Consider the following 16,901-nt stretch of genomic DNA (forward strand, 5'->3'; position numbering starts at 1 on the left):
AATCTAGCAGTTGCTTTATCAGATCTATGATCTGAATGAGGATTCTGTGCATGGGAGCGGGACAGCTGGCTTCCGTAGCTGTTGACCATCTAATTTAATTCTGGTTTTTGTTTGTACAGTAGATTTGTTTCAATGCAAATTATTAATGAGAGGCATGATGCGGGTTTTGCCTTTGTGCTGAAAATCTCCTTGCATCACTCTTTTTGAAGAGGGGAAGGAACCCAAAGAGCTGGTCCTCTGAAAGATGACCAGACTTTCAAGTGCATCAAGATCTGAGACTGTGTAAAGTGTCATGTGACCTTAAGCATATAGTAAAGCAACCCCATTAAGCAAGCCTAGCCTTACTCTCAGGATTATCCTGAGAGAGCATAAGTTGGGGAATGCAGTACAGGTGGTCCTCATTTAATGACTACTTGTTCAGTGACCGTTCAAACTTGCGACAGCGCTGAACAAGTGGTAGTTATGACCAGTCCTTGTACTTATGGCTGTCGCAGTGTCCCGCAGTCTTGTGATTGTGATTTGTGACCTTCCTTACCAGCTTCCAACAAGCAAAGTCAATGGGAAAGCTGACAGGAAGTTGTAAGTCACTATCACATGTGGTCTTCCCTTAATGACCCATGTGGTCCTTGCTTAACAATGGCAGCTAGAACTGCCATTGCTAAGCGGCATGGTTACATGGTTTTTCGACTTAGAACCGTGTTGCTTAACGATGAAGTTTCTATTCCAGATTAGTATCGTTAAGCGAGGACTACCTGTACAACCCTTACATCTGCCATGATTTCACTAGATTGCTTTAAGCATGCCGAGAGTGGTCAGCCTTCCATGATCTAATGAAGTTGCCTTACTCTCAGGGCTTTTCCAAATTTTTGTATGTGAAATACTTCGGTGCCTGTGTGTGTAACTGTTATTTTTTATTTTAAAGTAAGCTGAAACATGCATTACAGGTAGTCCTTGAGTTATGATGGTAATTGGGACCAGAATTTCTGTCACTAGGTGATGCAGTTGTAAAGTGAGAAGTCATGTGACCACATCACTTAGCAACAGCAATCCTGGCAGTCCCCATTGCCGTTGTTACCTGAATCTTACTGGTCGTGAGGTGAGGACCTACCCAATCCAGTTCCTGGCTTGGTCCCTCCCAGCCCAGAGCTTTGGTAAGGTAAGGTGAGGGACTGCCTCCTCTGCCGCCTCTTCAGCTACCTCCCCCCACCATCTCTGCAATTTTGGCCACCCCGCACAGCGGCACTTCTCAGCGGCAGCGCTGGGGCTGAAGTAGAGGCCCCGGGGCGGTGGTGGCTGGCTGAGACTGCTGAAGGCCCTGGGCCTCTACTTCAGCCCCAGCGCTGCCGCTGAGGAGTGCCACTGTGCGGGGTGGCCAAAATTGCAGAGATGGGGGGGAGGGGAAAGGCCGGTGGGGTGTGTGGAAGTAAGTGTGGGTGGGCAGCCAAACACCCACATTTTGATCACATGACCGCGGGGGTGCTGCAACGGCTGTAACTTTGGGGACCAGGCATAAAGTAGCTTTTGTTCAGTGCCACTGTAACTTCAAATGGTTGCTGAACAAATGGTCATTAAGCGAGGACTAGCTGTATATATAGAAAGGTGAAAGGTCCCCTGTGCAAGCACCAAGTGGTTAGAAATGTATAGGTTAAATTAGACTAAATTAGCTTTGTTAGATTTTATTACAATCAATATTTCACAACTAAATTATTCATGTTGGTCACTTTGGACATAATATAAAGCCAGCTTTTTGTTCCCAAAATTCCAGTTTCTCAGGAATGAGCTGATTTTGGCTGGCTCCTCCTAAGTGGGTGTGTCTACCTATATGTTTTAATATTATAGTATAGCTAAACCAGGATCTCTGGCTTGTTGCTCTTCAACAAAATCAGAGCCAAGTTTCCTTTTGGCTTATGGTTCTGATCTGTTGGAGAGGAACAAGTGAGAACCTGGGTTTTGAGGTGACACTAAAGAAGCCCCAGGTGGAGGCTTCCCAATTCTTTTGCTGGTTTTGCTGGCAGAAGTCAAGTAGGAATGACTAAGCATCTGCTGAAAGGAGAAATTGGCCCACTTTCTTGCAAACAAAGGCTTTATGTTCATCTACAGGAGGGATGTGAAGTGGTCTTCGGCACTTCCAAAATCTTGATATAATCTTAATTTTATGGGATAATATTTATTAGGCACTGTTTTAAGACAGCTGGCTTAGAATTAAACTTGGTTGTGTCTGGGTATGATATATAGTATGCAGTTCCTACAATGAGAAGGTTTGAATGACTCACTGAACTGTAAACCCATCAACCATATTTCAACCAGTGTGTAATATGAACTTCGCTAATATAATGAGTTGTCCACTGTGTAAATCCAGGTAGTTAGATTAAATCAGTAAACCGTAGTTCATTCAGGGATGCTAGTGCTGTGCAAAAACATCTTGAACAGACTGAGCAATCCTGGTTTTCCTTGTGTTGATGTTTATTCTTTCCTCTTCTGTGATGCTGCTGGCCATAAGGAGCTTGCCATGCATGGGGGCAAGTGGCTGTGTTCTGGAAAGAAAAAAACTCTCTTACCCTCTGGATGAACTGTCATCTTAGGCAATGTCTTTTCAGGTGGCTTCCTTAAAGACTAGATTTAAGTAGGCAAGGGTTTCTCTTTCATCTAAAATAAGAGGAAGGAAGCTTCAATTATTTCCTTTAACTGCCCAGCTGCAGCAACTGGGATAATATAGCCCATGGAAGAAGGAGAAGAGGACACTCTTGAATATTGGCCAAGAGGGAGTCACCTTAGAGTTATGTCCTAAGGTCTTCTGGAGCAATCAGATTTATTGGCCTGCCAAAATACAACCTTGGCTTGGTTGCCAGACTCTTACATCTGCAGGAAAATATGAGTTTCTCACTCATCTGTTTGACTCATCTAATAGCCAAGGACCAAAATGGAGATAACCATGGTCCTGACCCTAGCCTTCCTAATCATGTGCCTACCTTGCTGAATAAAGATGTCATGGGTGGCATCCGAGGTTTTCATTAACCATTATGACCTTCCTCTACCATGTATTCCTGGACTTCTTTCAACCTGGCTCAATTTTATATTGAAGATCTTGGAGAAGACACCAAGACATGAAGCAGGAGAAAACTGGCTTCCATTCATCCTCACAGCTGTAGATGGCATGGGGCTGCTCCCAGATAGCAAGCTTGACCTTGAGTTGGGTTCAGTCCAAAGCAGAATAAAAGAGGCTGATGAAAGGAGGATGTTATGAACATTTCACGAGGGGAGAGGATCTTTAATCTTTCTTTGCTCTCGTACAAGATTCCAGTCTGACAGGACACCAGTAAACTTGCATGTAACTGCTCTTAAAACTTCATGAAGTCCTGATCTATGTTTGCTTCTCATGTGGGTGCTGTCATTGAAGAGTTTCTGGAATTCTTTGGGGATATCATATGAAATTCTGACACTTTTATGGAAACATTTATGAAGAGAACCGTTGGGGAAATCTGTCTGGCAACAATAGTTTGGAAAAGTTCATTTTTTGTGGCACTAATAAAATATTGCACATTGTATTTTAACTAAGGTGGAGGCTTATTATGTTGCCCAATCTCAGAATGGCCACTGTTTTGAATTTGTGCAGACCGTACTTTGTGATGAAAAAGTTTGTCTTTCTTATGTCAAGATGCTTATAGTCTGGTTTGTGCAAACCAAAAATGTTGGCCATTTTGGGGATTGGATGTCATGATGAATGTGAAACCTTAATTAAAATGCACTGTGGGTGGTTGGGTGTCTAAAATGGAGATGCACACGCATTGCCTGACTATTTTGGCTTTGCCTTATAATGAATCTTTACCCACAAGTTCTTTGATCATTATATATGCTGTTTAAGTACTTGCAGTTCCATAGATAACCTTGGGGACTGAGTAGAAATTGGCAAATGGGGACGTATCCATTGTTGTCCAAATGGCTTAGTTATTTCGGCCAGGGCCTTCACTGAATTGCCATCATGGAACCCAAATCATTTTAAATACCCCATTAATCTTTCCAGCTACATTAGCCTCAAAGATGGGGATGAAGGGAACTTTCCATCCAGGGGTTCTCCTGCACAAAATAGATTCTGTTCATAATGGGGGCAAGGGATGGGTAGGCAGGGAGATTGCATTCATCCAGGTTTTGTTAAGCCCAGGGCTGAAGTGTGGACTCATTTTTTTATTGCAGTAGTATTGACCTCAACAGGAAAAATGTTCCATACGTCCCCTTGGTCTGGATGAAGGGAGCTATATCAATGATCACTCCATGAATATTAATTTGGGAACTGATACTGTGGAAGACATGAATTTCTGAGCCTTTTCCAAATGGGTGGCCTCCGTGTGAGAACCCAGCGCGGAAACACTTGGGTTTACTTCTGAGACCCAATAAGTTCATTGTTGGGTAGTAAAATGAATGGCACAAGCCCATATCTGTCTTGGGAATATGCAGTTGAGTGACAAGATTATTATTCAGAGGAGGGGAACAGTAATTCTCTTATGTCTGTGCTGCAAGTCCTCTTGGTTCAGCTGTAGCTTAAAACTGTCCATCATGCCTGCCCAAATGATCCCTTTACATTCCAAGTTGGCCATATGTTTCTTTATTCTAAATCCCCCTCTCTGCCTGTCCCTGACCTGGTTCATACTGCACTGGATGGTATGCATGGCTTAGAATATAATCCAAACGCAGAGCGTGGGTCAAATTGAGGGCTGCCTTTGGCTTAGTCTGTAACCCCTGTAACCATCTTTAAAATGGTCTGGCATGGCAGCCAAACCCAGAGTCATGTGCTAATTTACAGTTAAGGAGGCATTTCTCTTTCAAGAAAGTAGCTTGGAGTGCAAAGTGCAGTTGCTCCTTCAATTATATCTCTGCTGCTATTACCGTTGCCTTGCTTTGAATGTAAAAAGGCCAGGCGAATGGTTAGCTTTCTCTCTCTCACCCATCCACCTACACAGATTTAGTCACTCCAACCCAGATTAGATGGCTGTGATTTGGGGGTGGGGCTGAAATTTTGCAAATAAAACCCAGAAGTGCTGCCCGGCCAAAAGGTTGCTAAGATAGTCACCCTAAAAGAGGGGGATTTGGAAGCTGTGGCTGGTCATCCTTTGTTGTATCAGCTATCACTTATTCACTGGTGTCTGCCTTGTGGTGGTTAATGGCTTCTTGCTACTTTTTTGTATCGTCTGCTGTGGTCCTTCACAGAGCAGAAATAATTTCCTGTCATTCTTTCTGGGTTGTTGCTGCAAGGATGTCGTGAATGGAGTTAGGGGGCACAAGGCATTGCTCTCTAGCTACAGTAATGCTGCAAGAGAAGTAGATGACTTGGAACAGCCCCAGGCTTTGAGTGAATAGACCAGTGTTTCTCAACCTTAGCAACTTTAAGACTTCAACTCCCGGAGTTCCCCAGCCAGCATGAACTCTTACATCATAGGATACTAGTAGGACAGGACAAGCAACCCTTTCCTCAAATCAAAACCATCACTTAATTTGTATACTATGTGGATGTTCAGAGGCTGCCTGATATTTTTGGTGTCTTCTAGAATCTTCTGATAGATTGTCTTCTTGGTTGTAAAGTCCAAGAATGAAGTTTAAGCTACCGATGAGAGTAATTAAGAATGGGAGGTGCACTGCAGCTGTAGTAATCTTAAAGAATTAGGTGGAGATGGCTCTGTTCTTTGCTGAAATAATTTACCCTGAATTCTTGACAATTATTGCTTCTCGGACCTTTAACTAAATTAACCTTTAATTTATGTACTTCTTTGCATGCATGTCATGCAAAGTCTTTCTGACTTCTTGCTCTTTGAATTTTGATTTTTCTTTACTTTGTGAAAGTCCTCTGTTAGGGGAACGGTGGAATAATCCAGGGCGTTGGAATGGATTTTCAACATGACAGCAAACCAAGTTTATTTTGTTGATTTTGATTTGTTATCTTCTAGCAATGCCTGGCAAATTATGGATAGGCTCAAGCTACTCTAATTGTGGATCACATGTTTTGAATTGGTGGGGTTAAATTATGTTCTAACAGAGATTAAAAGGCAATGAATGAGCTGTTTCATTCAATTCCTCCTCCATTGCCTCAGTTTTCAAACTGAGGGGGTAACAACTTTAATCTAGTTTACAAGAATGCTGTGTAAAGGCTTCTGAGATAATGCGAGGTGTTGTGTAAATGCTAAGATACCTTCCTATGCTGATTTCCTTGGGCACAATCCCATTATCAGGTAAAAGAGGAGGGGTAAATTATGGATATGACGATTCCTTCACAGCTACCTTCACCAGAGGAGTTAGTTCCTGTTCGGGCCTTTTGCTATGTAGAAATACACAAAGAGCAGGAATGTGGAGGTGTTAAGAAAAATGCATACAGGGAATTCATTATGCAGATTCTAATTTGAAATTATTGTGGGACTTGTGTAGCTATAATTACATTTAATGGTCTTCAGACATTTTCCCTGAACTTTGGATAAGCCCTGTGAATGCGTGAATTGATGATATACAATAAGGTGGTGTTTTGGAGGTGTAAGTAAAGAAAATACTGATAGCAGTTGAGGTTTACACCAATTTATTTATAGTTATTTATAGAGAAAAAATAAATCCGTTGTTTTACTTCATCTGAATGATAAAGTTTTTTAAATGTCCAATGAAAAGTAATAGGGGAAATGCTGCTCTAGGATTTTTTGGGGGGTGGGAATAGCTCTGTTTTCTATTATTTCCTCTTCTGCTTGTTTTGAAGTGGTTGAATAACCTTTTGACAACTGGGAGCTGAAATATAATGTGGACTGGACAGGATTGTAACTTTTTTGTTGGAGTTTGGGTTTTTTCTTTTCAGGCATCAAACCTATTTAGAGCTTTCACTGAAGAGTAAAATCACCTTCAAGTAGAACTCAACTCCTGGTGACTTGTGCTAATTGCCGTACTTTCCCCCACTTCATGACCTGGTGAGGACATGACTTCAGATAGAAATGATTTCACTGACTTGAAATTAGCCCAGTGAAGGAGACTGGCTGCATGCTGGTTGAAAAATTAGTTTGCGGTGTTTGCAGTTTATAACTTGTTCCCCTTCAGAAGCGGTTGTGGCAAGGATTTCAGTTAAGCATGTACTTTTAGAGTGGTGCTAACTGTTATTTCTAGATGGCTGTCTTCTGATGTCTTCTAGATGGCTGAAAGTTCTTCCATTGACATGACTTTTGAGGTGTCTGGAAAGTTTGGGTTTGGCCAAGTTGCTAAATCCAGGAGGATGTATCTTTGCTGATGACTCACGTAGTGTTCCTATTGCATATAATTTTCTGGGCAGAATCTTGTGTGTCACTGCAGTTGCCAAGTGGAAACCCCTTTTGAAGGGATTATGTTTTCTGGCTAGCCTTCATAGCTGATTATTTTCTTAGAGCCAACTTGAAATTGCATCCGTCTTTTATGGACCTTTCCATAGCAGCTGTCCTTTTCTTCGGGTGGAATGAAATTAACAATAACTTGGTTTTGGCGTTACTGAAATATGTTATTCTTTTACAGACTTATCTTTTTAATCTTTATACAGATAATTTTATAAAGACTCAAGTATAGTTTTTCTTACTGAAAAAATCCAACAACTTAATTTTGGATCAGTAAGTTGCACATTATAATTCTCTGTCCATTAATGGAATCATTTTCTCTCTCTCTTCCTTCTCTCTGGCATTGTAATCATCACCATGCTATTTCCCAACTCTGCTGTTTGAAGTAACAGTTTCACCTTGCTTAATGGTATTGTTGGTCTTGGGAGGACCATAATAAATTGGGCTGTGTATGAAGTAAATGCAACTCCCATCTCAGAGGGAGCAGAAATGTTTGTGCTTTTAGCTTGGTCTGACCCTGAATTGGTTTGGGAATCCTGAGATCTTCAGCATCTTGCAGGACTAGCATCCCACCAGGCTCAGTGTGGACAGTAGGAAAGGGTGCCATGATTTGTCAATTTCTTCTTCCTGGGCTGGAGTTTAATCCTCAAATGCAATCTTTCAAGTGTGTGTGTGTGTGTGTATACACACACTGTGTGTGTGTGTGTGTGTGTGTATGTGTGTGTGTGTGTGTGTGTGTGTGTGTATATATATATATATATATATGAATTTTATATATATATGAAAATTGCTACTTAAAGACAATGAGGGGGCAGGAAAATCTGCTGTATAATGGCCCTTTGTTCAGTAATGGCAAACTTTGCCTCCTTGTTGCATTTTTTATGAATGAAACAGTAATCTGTAGAAGTAAACTCTTTTTCATTCAGTGAGACTTCCTTCTAAATAAATAAATGCAGAATCTCTCTGAACACAATGATACTTTGCTTAGTCAAGGCTCTTCCACCAGCTGTAAAACGCTCTAATTTTTAATAATATAAACCTCATTCCAAAAAAGTAGTTATTGTTTCAAGATGCTTTTTTTTAATTCATGTCCCATCAAGAAAGTAAGGGTATAGGTAGTGATGTCTCCCAACTTTCAATGCTTCAACTTGAAATAGGACATATTCATAGAGGAGAAGGTTATCAATGGCTGCAAGCATCTCAAAGAGGAACATGGCCATCACACTGGGCCACCCAGAGACTGGGAGAACAAATGTTGGACTAGACAGGCCATTGGCCTGATGTGAGTGTACTCTTCTTATATTCTTAAAATATGTAGAGAGCCATGGAGATGGCCCTGAGGGAAATATTCAGAAGCTGTTACAAAAACAAAATGGGCAGAAACATTCCTTAAGCCTTGGGAAAGGAGGTGAGATGAGGAGACTCAGACTAGCTCCTCCCAGGCTCATTGAGGTGTAAGAGGGAGGGGAGGAAAAACACAATTGGACTTGCAAGGTTTGGTTAATATATATATTGGTTAATCTCAAGCTAAATTCTAAGCTTCTTGTGGAGTTGGTTTCCTGATCTGGACAATCTTGATGGGCAGACAAAATAATCCTTGCATAATGGTCCACCTCATTTGCTCTCATTGGAGAAGAAGGGAAGCCTGCTTGGTGGAGCTGGAAAAGACAGATGCTTTGACATCTGCACTTAGTGATCTCTGTGCTTAGAACTACGTAGAAGTTTTATACATTTCTTTTTTCTTTAGCTCCCTTTTGTGTTTCTTTCAGTATCTTGGAATCTGGTAGCACCTTTTCTGACTACTGTATCAGATGTTATTAAAAGGCAGTGCCAGATTGAAAGGGTGCTGCCAGATTCCTCTTGACTTTTTGCCATCCTAGACTAACATATGGCTGCGAGAGCTGGACCATAAGGAAGGCTGAGAGAAGGAAGATCAATGCTTTTGAACTGTGGTGTTGGAGGAAAATTCTGAGAGTGCCTTGGACTGCAAGAAGATCCAACCAGTCCATCCTCCAGGAAATAAAGCCAGACTGCTCACTTGAGGGAATGATATTAAAGGCAAAACTGAAATACTTTGGCCACATAATGAGAAGACAGGACACCCTGGAGAAGATGCTGATGCTAGGGAGAGTGGAGGGCAAAAGGAAGAGGGGCCGACCAAGGGCAAGGTGGATGGATGATATTGTAGAGGTGACGGACTCGTCCCTGGGGGAGCTGGGGGTGTTGACGACCGACAGGAAGCTCTGGCGTGGGCTGGTCCATGAAGTCACGAAGACTCGGAAGCGACTAAACGAATAAACAACAAGACTAACATGGCTCTCCTACAGTGTTTTCAATGTCTTGGTAGATGTCTTCCCTGAAAGGTGCATGGAAATAGAAATAAATGTGCTTCTTCAAAAGTAAGCAGTTCTTCAGACCTGCTTCTGCCTTGGAAGTAAAGAAAAGCATTTACAAGATCATGCTTTGCCAGTTTTCAGATTCTCTTGACTTCATCTGAAGTGTGAGCTAAGTGTCTGGAGACGTTGCAGCTGTTCTCTTTATTCACTGTTCAATCTCTTCTTAGGACCAGATCATGCTCTCTTGTCCTGATGAATGGGCTGCAGTAAATTTTGAGGGTGACTCTACACATCTCTTCTTCACAGAACAAACCCGTACAGCTCAGCTAAAGGCAATGGACCTCTGTTCTAACAAACAGTAGAAATCTTTGTTCTCTAGAATAGCAGTCTTGGCAAAATGCAGGAGAGGCTGGAAGAGCCCAGGATCCTTTCAAAAGATTTGCTTTTAAGGATCTGCATGGGAATATTTTTGGCCAGTGTAACAGATGTGCTGACCCTTTCTAATCCATCTTCCCTCCTTCCTTCCCTCCTTCCTTCCCTCCTTCCTTCCCTCCTTCCTTCCTTCCTTCCTTCCTTTCTTTCTTTCTTTCTTTCTTTCTTTCTTTCTTTCTTTCTTTCTTTCTTTCTTTCTTTCTTTCTTGGAAGGCAGGAGGGAGTTGAATGTGGAATAATTTAATATTTTTAATAGGGCTGATAAGATGTAAATTGTTAGGTGCCTAATGAATCCAAAGACTGACCATAAAATTATGCAGTGGAGTTTGGTGCAAGGTTGATCCAGCGTGCTCTTCATTTTGACATAATTACTAATCCTGTTTTAAATTAATGGGATTGGAATATTGTGTATTTATTAAAGGTGATATACTGCTGAGGTCTCTGGAGTTTATAACAAAACGAAACTAGAGAAACTAAAACGAACAATTAAAAGGTGTGCTTCAGGGGCCTTTTTAAAAGATGGCAAAGATGTTCAACCCCTCTGCATAAGGGGAGTTTAGATCTGTGGTGGCCATGGAGGAGGCTCAACCCTGGTGTACTGTGTTTGACCATGGAAGTTCAATTTTGCTGTCATAATGAGGTCATAGACCTCTGAGCACAGAGTCTGACCGAAGTTAAAACAAAAGCATTGAATCTCCTATTTCTTGTCCAAAACACTGATATACACAGGAAGATACTATTTAGAGGAGCCATGAAGACCTGGGCCTTCACCCAGGCCTTCAGCGATGGAGAGTAAGACCCCTCACTGCATTACACTTGCCCTCTTTTTTCTTTTTTCTTGATTTTATTGTAATTGCTTTGTTTGATTGTTGTGAGCTGCCCAGAGTCATTGAGAGTCGGGTGGCATACAAGTTTAATAAATAAATAAATAATGATAATGATAATAACTTATTATTCTCCTCCACTTTAAAATGTAGCATATTGTAAGGAAAAATGTATATTTTAATTTTTAGTTTGAAGAGATACAAAGTAGTGTAAACAAAAAAAGCATTTGTTAGTCTCTTTGAATTGTTATTAACAGAGCAATCATATCATCTTACAGAGAAGCTCATGTCAACTGTTATCAGAAGTAAGGATTGGATTTTAGCTTTCTTCAGCAAAGATTTTCTGAGTATCTGTAAAATGCAAAATGATTTTTTTAAAGTTTTTATAGACGCAAACAATTTGTAAAAAACCCCCAGTGTTTTTCAAAAGATTGGATACTTGCTAAGTGGATGTTTCTTATCAGGATTGTTTTGGAGATTTTTTTTTACAAGTAATAACAAGCTGTCTATAGTTTTGTGTTGACTCTTCTTTTATGGCACCTTCATCCCTGTTAGTAAGAAGTTAACGCTGTTATTCAAACCTTCCTTTGGTGGAGTACAATATAGTCAAGACAGCTATTCTGGTAACATACAGCCAGATGTCCTATCTATTTCAGGAAGCAGAATATAAATTCTTTTGACAGTCAAAAGCTCATTCTTTGCTGGTCAAAAGCTGGCTTAAGTTCATTTGCTGGATTGTTTCCCTGAAGCATCAGAGCATACTTGAGTCTCGAAATGTTTCTTCCCCTTAATAACCATATATCCCAGATATTAAATAGCCCTCATAGTACAAGATGCAGCCTCTTAAATGACACTAGAAATGGCCCTTTGGTAGAGGGAGGAGCATCATCAAGATGACATTGTTATCTTGAAACTCCCCCTTGATTTCTGCTGTAAGTTTCATTTCTTTTTGCAATTCTTTGATTTTTGAGACACAAGTGGATTGTGCAGGTTGGTTTTTAATCATAGGAGCTCTTGCAGGAAGATGAAACCCATTAACATAACTGATGACAACGGACTGGAAAATAGATTACATACTAATGTGATTGCTGTTCTGCATACAGTTTATTTGCAGCAAAAGACCAGAATTAAAGAAACAAGGGGGAAGTGTGAAGAATATGTTACATATAGTCCTATAAGATTTGTAATATTGGTGTATAAAATTTCAAAATGCCAAACTATTCCAAGTACCTCTCAACAGCAATAGGGCAGAATTTGACGCCCTCCCTAGAGATTTATGAGGATGAGTTTGCTAATAGAACAGATGCATTCTGCTCATCTGACCGATTGGGGCTATTGTTAAATCAGTGCTGCAGACTGAATCGAATGGGCAATGCTCGTGACCGACTCAGGATCCCAGCCAGTCCAGGACAGAGGTGATCTTGAATTGAGGAATTATTGTGAATGCAGATGGTAAAGCTGTGATGTGGCTTACCTAGGCTTTTCATGAAATAGTTAGCTGGGATAAATGGTATGTGCAGGGATTCCTTTATCATTTAGCTGGCCTGTGGTTTAAATGTCAAGAATGATAGAGAGAAATCTAAACCACAGTAAATTCTATTCCTGTAATTTTTCTTTTTCTTCTACAGTTTTGATTATTAAAAATATACATACTCATCACCCCCGTAATCAGGGTAATGAGCATTATGCTAAGTACAGAAAAAGGTTAAGACATAGTAAGGCAAAGGAATTAAACGATGAAAAAGAGAAGGAAATATGTATCTGCTCTGCACCAAACCATTCACTATATTTCTTTATACCTTTCTGTCTTTAAAAACCATCTTCGCTTTCACTGTCTCCCTATACTACTTCATATGTGCCCTTTGATCTTTAAGCTTCTTACCTCTCCTTTTAAGGACCTCAACAACTCCATTCAACCATGACTTCCTCAGTCTTCCTTTTCTGCTTAACCAGTTCACTCTACCTAAATAAATTTGTTTTGCCACTTGATTCTCATTCATTCCTTCTTTGTGATCAACAGACTTCTCTCATAATGGTCACTCACTTTTATATTCAGTCCACAATCATTATTGATTCTATCTATTCTGATTTTGCTTCCCGTGATTCTTAAGTAGCCCATTACTGTTGCATTCATCTTACTTTTATGTTTCTCCTCTACATTTCTACCAGCATTCACAGATATTAAAATTTCTCCATCCATTTTCATTTCCATAAATTTATAATTTCTCCATCCATTAGTAAACATTCCACCAAGATGCACAAATTCACCTACTTCCTCTAGTTTTTCACCCTTTATGTATAACTTACAATCATTCACTCCTTTTCCCTGCCAAATGCTTTGCACTCTGATACGCTAGTTTTTATACTGCTTGTTGCATCATACAATCTATTTAATATTTGCTGCAAATCATTTGGATTTTCAGCCAACGATTTAGATCATCAGCATAGAAAAGTACATAAGCATTCACATGCCGAGCTAACATATCTCTAACATCGTAATAAATATTCCTTATAAATGTATCCATAAATATATTAAGCACCCAAGGCTACATCACTTATCCTTGTCTTACAGTATGCTCAGAGTTGAACAACTTGCTTAGCATACCATTCTCATGCATGCTTTACTTCCATTAAATACTGCTCTCATCACATTAAGAACCAAACTTCAACAACATACCTGTGCAAAACATTCCATAATTCAAGCCTATTCACTATATTGTGTGCTTCTTTAAATCGACAGCTATGAAATAAAATTCTTTCTCACATTCGTGCACTTTTCCATGACTTGCTGAACAGCAAAAATCTGATCTGTACACTCTGCATGGTATAAAGCACTTCCCAAATTTTTCACGTTATCACCTCTTTTATCCTTTCAAGCAGGCTTCTGCCAAATAGCTTCCAGGTGTCCTGAACAAACCATTCCCACTTTAGTTTTTGGATTTATTCTTGCAATATTGCCTTTTAGATTGGGAAACAATAACATTCTTCCAATTGTCAGGCAGTAAAGAAATTGTGCTGCCACTTCAAAGTAAGACTACATCTGTATTTTAACGTTTCTCTGGTTATATTACCTACACCTGCCACCTTATCATTTTTCAATATTCTCACTGCATTTATGACTTTCAAAGCAAATATTTGTAGCTCGGGGTTGGACTGTGGAGTCCTGGGTGCTCTCTGGGCCTTGTTGTTTTCTTGCAGTCGTTTCGTTGCCAGACTAGACCACTTCTTCAGTGCGAAGGTGAGGATGTTGCCTAGTCTGGCAATGAAACGTCTGCAAGAAAACAACAAGGCCCAGAGAACACCAAGGACTCCACATTTATGACTTTCTTTTTATCCAATTTTTCTTGAATCCCGATGTATCATTTGTTTCAATTTTGCCATTCAACATACTCCTACAGTTCCCATACTGATGTCTAAAACACTCTCAATAGCCATCTCTCAATTCACTTTCTTCTCAAATAATTTTTTTCACTTTTACTTTTAGTTCCAGTCATTTTTCTGGAGGCTCTGTGTTTAGCCCTTTTCACACTTACACAAAGTGTTCATTTCTATCAAAATTGCTCTGTATTTTTTTCTACCACTTTCAGCCTTAACCATCTCTTTGACTGGGTTCTTTGCTATGTTCTTTTTGTTTTTCTCCCTGTACAATTTTGCAGTATCTTTCTTTTGCAGCGATTGTTCTCTTAATTGTAATATTTCTCACTTGCAGTCCTTTTCACTTCTTTGTTTCTGCTATTACAAGACCTGACTTGCTTGATTTGTGGTTTTGTCATAGTTAGGGTGTAAACTGGTCTGAAATATTTGTGCCTATAAGCTGGTGCCTCAGGTCCTATTCCAGCATCTCCAAGGAAGTTGAGAAACAACAGCTGCTTAAAATTTTGGAAAGCTGTTGCTGGTCAATGTTATGATGCCTGGGCTAGGAGGACTGGTGGCATTAATCTGCAGGAAGAAGCTTCCCTATATGTTGTTTCCTCTAAAACCAGCCTTTCCTGTGAAGGTTGCAGATTACTCCATTAATAGCCATCCCCAAACGAAATTGAGCTAAGTATGAACAACTGAATCTTCTTAGTTTCACCATCCCAGCCTTTGCTTCCTTTTATTATCGACCTCATTGTTTAAATTGTAAGCTGCTCGGTGCAAAGATCTCTGTGGTCCTCCTCCTTCAAACTCTACTTTGTTCAAAGGTCTGTCTAAATGATATGAAAGAAAAGTGGATATCCATAAGGTTCCATGAGAGGAAGAAGCCTTAGGGAGTTTTTTCTTCCATTCCTAATTCATTTCAGTGAATTTCTCACTTAGTGATTGACAGGGGTCTGACCTAGGGATGATTTGTGAGTCAGAAATTGTAGAGCAGGTAGGAAAAGCTACAGAATAGTTCCTGGAGAAAGGTAGAGTTGGTTGTGGGTAAGACAGTGTACCTCACTGGCATTTTTCCTACAGCCTGACACAGTAAAATATTTAGGTGTTGAGTATTAGTGGCAGAGAGGAAAAAATGCAGATGTGACCTTAATTTTACTCTGATTAGACCACAATACTTAGCAGGCTCCTTTTCTATAACTTCGGAACTGCTGCAAATTCAGCAGCAGGGGAAATGTATTTAGTAGTAACCATTTTAAATGCCAGAGATATAAAGAAGGTATACAATCATGAAGACTGAAGTCGCTAAGAAGCAGTATTTTAAAATAATCTATGGCTTACTCTATTTGGACAATCATTCAATTGTATAGGATCTAATCATATAAAACCCAGTGGATTATATGACGGTTTAGTTTCGATTTTGTGATGTACTTGTTCGGCAGTAAATATCTGACAGCTTGTCCCAAAGATAGAAATTGCTAATTACATTACTGAGGCAGAAGGTCAGTAGTTTTCTGTTCTAATATTTAGATATGGCTCATAATTGCAACTTAGAGGCTAAATTTATTCAGTAATGAGTTAACCAAACTGTTTAATAGAGAAGATGGTTTACATTGCTGCAGTTCCTGTATCTATTTTGTATCTGGAAAATTGTTGATTGACAGGATGAGAAGGAATTGTGGTTTCTCATTGCATATACATTTAGAAACTATTAGGAATGCATGTTATAGTGTAGCCCTTTAGGCATTATCTTCCTCAACCATGCATTGTAGCTTAGTAGTATTATCCCCATGTTACCGCTACTGGATTGAAACTGGGTGTTTTAAAAACTGCTTTGGATTTTTTCACCCAATGGGAAGTGGTATAGAAATACTTTTAATAATGACAGTAAAATAGTAGCTGTGTTCCTCTGTTAGCGGGTTTCTTTTATTTGCAGAATTCTGAGAAAATAGCAGAATCATGGGAATTGGAAAAGCTATTTTTGAGTGTATTAAATCTGACTCTATTGATGGTGGTAATAAAAATGCAATTCTTCTCATGCAGGTGGGAAAAGAAACTGTTCAGACAACTGAAGACCAGATTTTGAAGAGAGATATGCCACCAGCATTCATCAAGTAAGTAGATAAAATGTTTATATTAGTTTTGGAAATGTTATAGCCTAGGCTGAGCTGCTTTGACTGCCAGGAAAAACTCACATGACTGAACGCAGCTCTGTTAAAGAAAAAAATGTTTGCACATAGAAAACTAACACAAGAGGAAGAATATTAGAGTAGAATTTTTCTGAGTAAGCCTTTTGATGGGTGTATTTGCCAGAGATTTGTCTGTTTCAGTAAATGTTCACCTTGTAAAAGACAATCTCGTTGAGAATGAAGCTCTCCATTTACTTTGGAACTTTAGACAATTTGTCAGATACTTTGGTTAACTCAGAGTACAGTATGCGGGATGGTCATAGCTGTCTTGATCCAGTCAAGCTTCCACCAGTCCAACTGGTGGTTGCTCAGACAAGAGGAGACGATGTAGCATGTCTGGAACACAACTTCTGTGTTCTGGGTAACAGTGGGAGATACTCATGTTAAACGTGATGCAGGTTCAGGACCAAGGAGAGGGATCTTGCAGCCAAGCCACAGAGA

At 39.9% G+C, this 16,901-nt stretch overlaps 2 protein-coding genes across 3 annotated transcripts in view; both read left to right on the plus strand.

The window, feature by feature from the left end:
- ZSWIM8 (zinc finger SWIM-type containing 8) overlaps positions 1–16,901 on the plus strand; it is a 746,829-nt gene that overhangs the window by 572,053 nt on the left and 157,875 nt on the right. The window lies entirely within an intron of this gene.
- Positions 1–16,901, plus strand: part of VCL (vinculin) — a 79,330-nt gene that overhangs the window by 4,612 nt on the left and 57,817 nt on the right. For both annotated transcript variants that reach the window (XM_063307641.1, XM_063307642.1), the window contains exon 2: positions 16,315–16,385. In XM_063307641.1, the coding sequence (XP_063163711.1) occupies positions 16,315–16,385 (71 nt within the window). The remainder of the gene's footprint in view (positions 1–16,314; positions 16,386–16,901) is intronic.

The sequence above is a fragment of the Candoia aspera genome, chromosome 6, assembly GCF_035149785.1.
Source record: "Candoia aspera isolate rCanAsp1 chromosome 6, rCanAsp1.hap2, whole genome shotgun sequence".
In the NCBI taxonomy this organism is placed as follows: Eukaryota; Metazoa; Chordata; class Lepidosauria; order Squamata; family Boidae; genus Candoia; species Candoia aspera.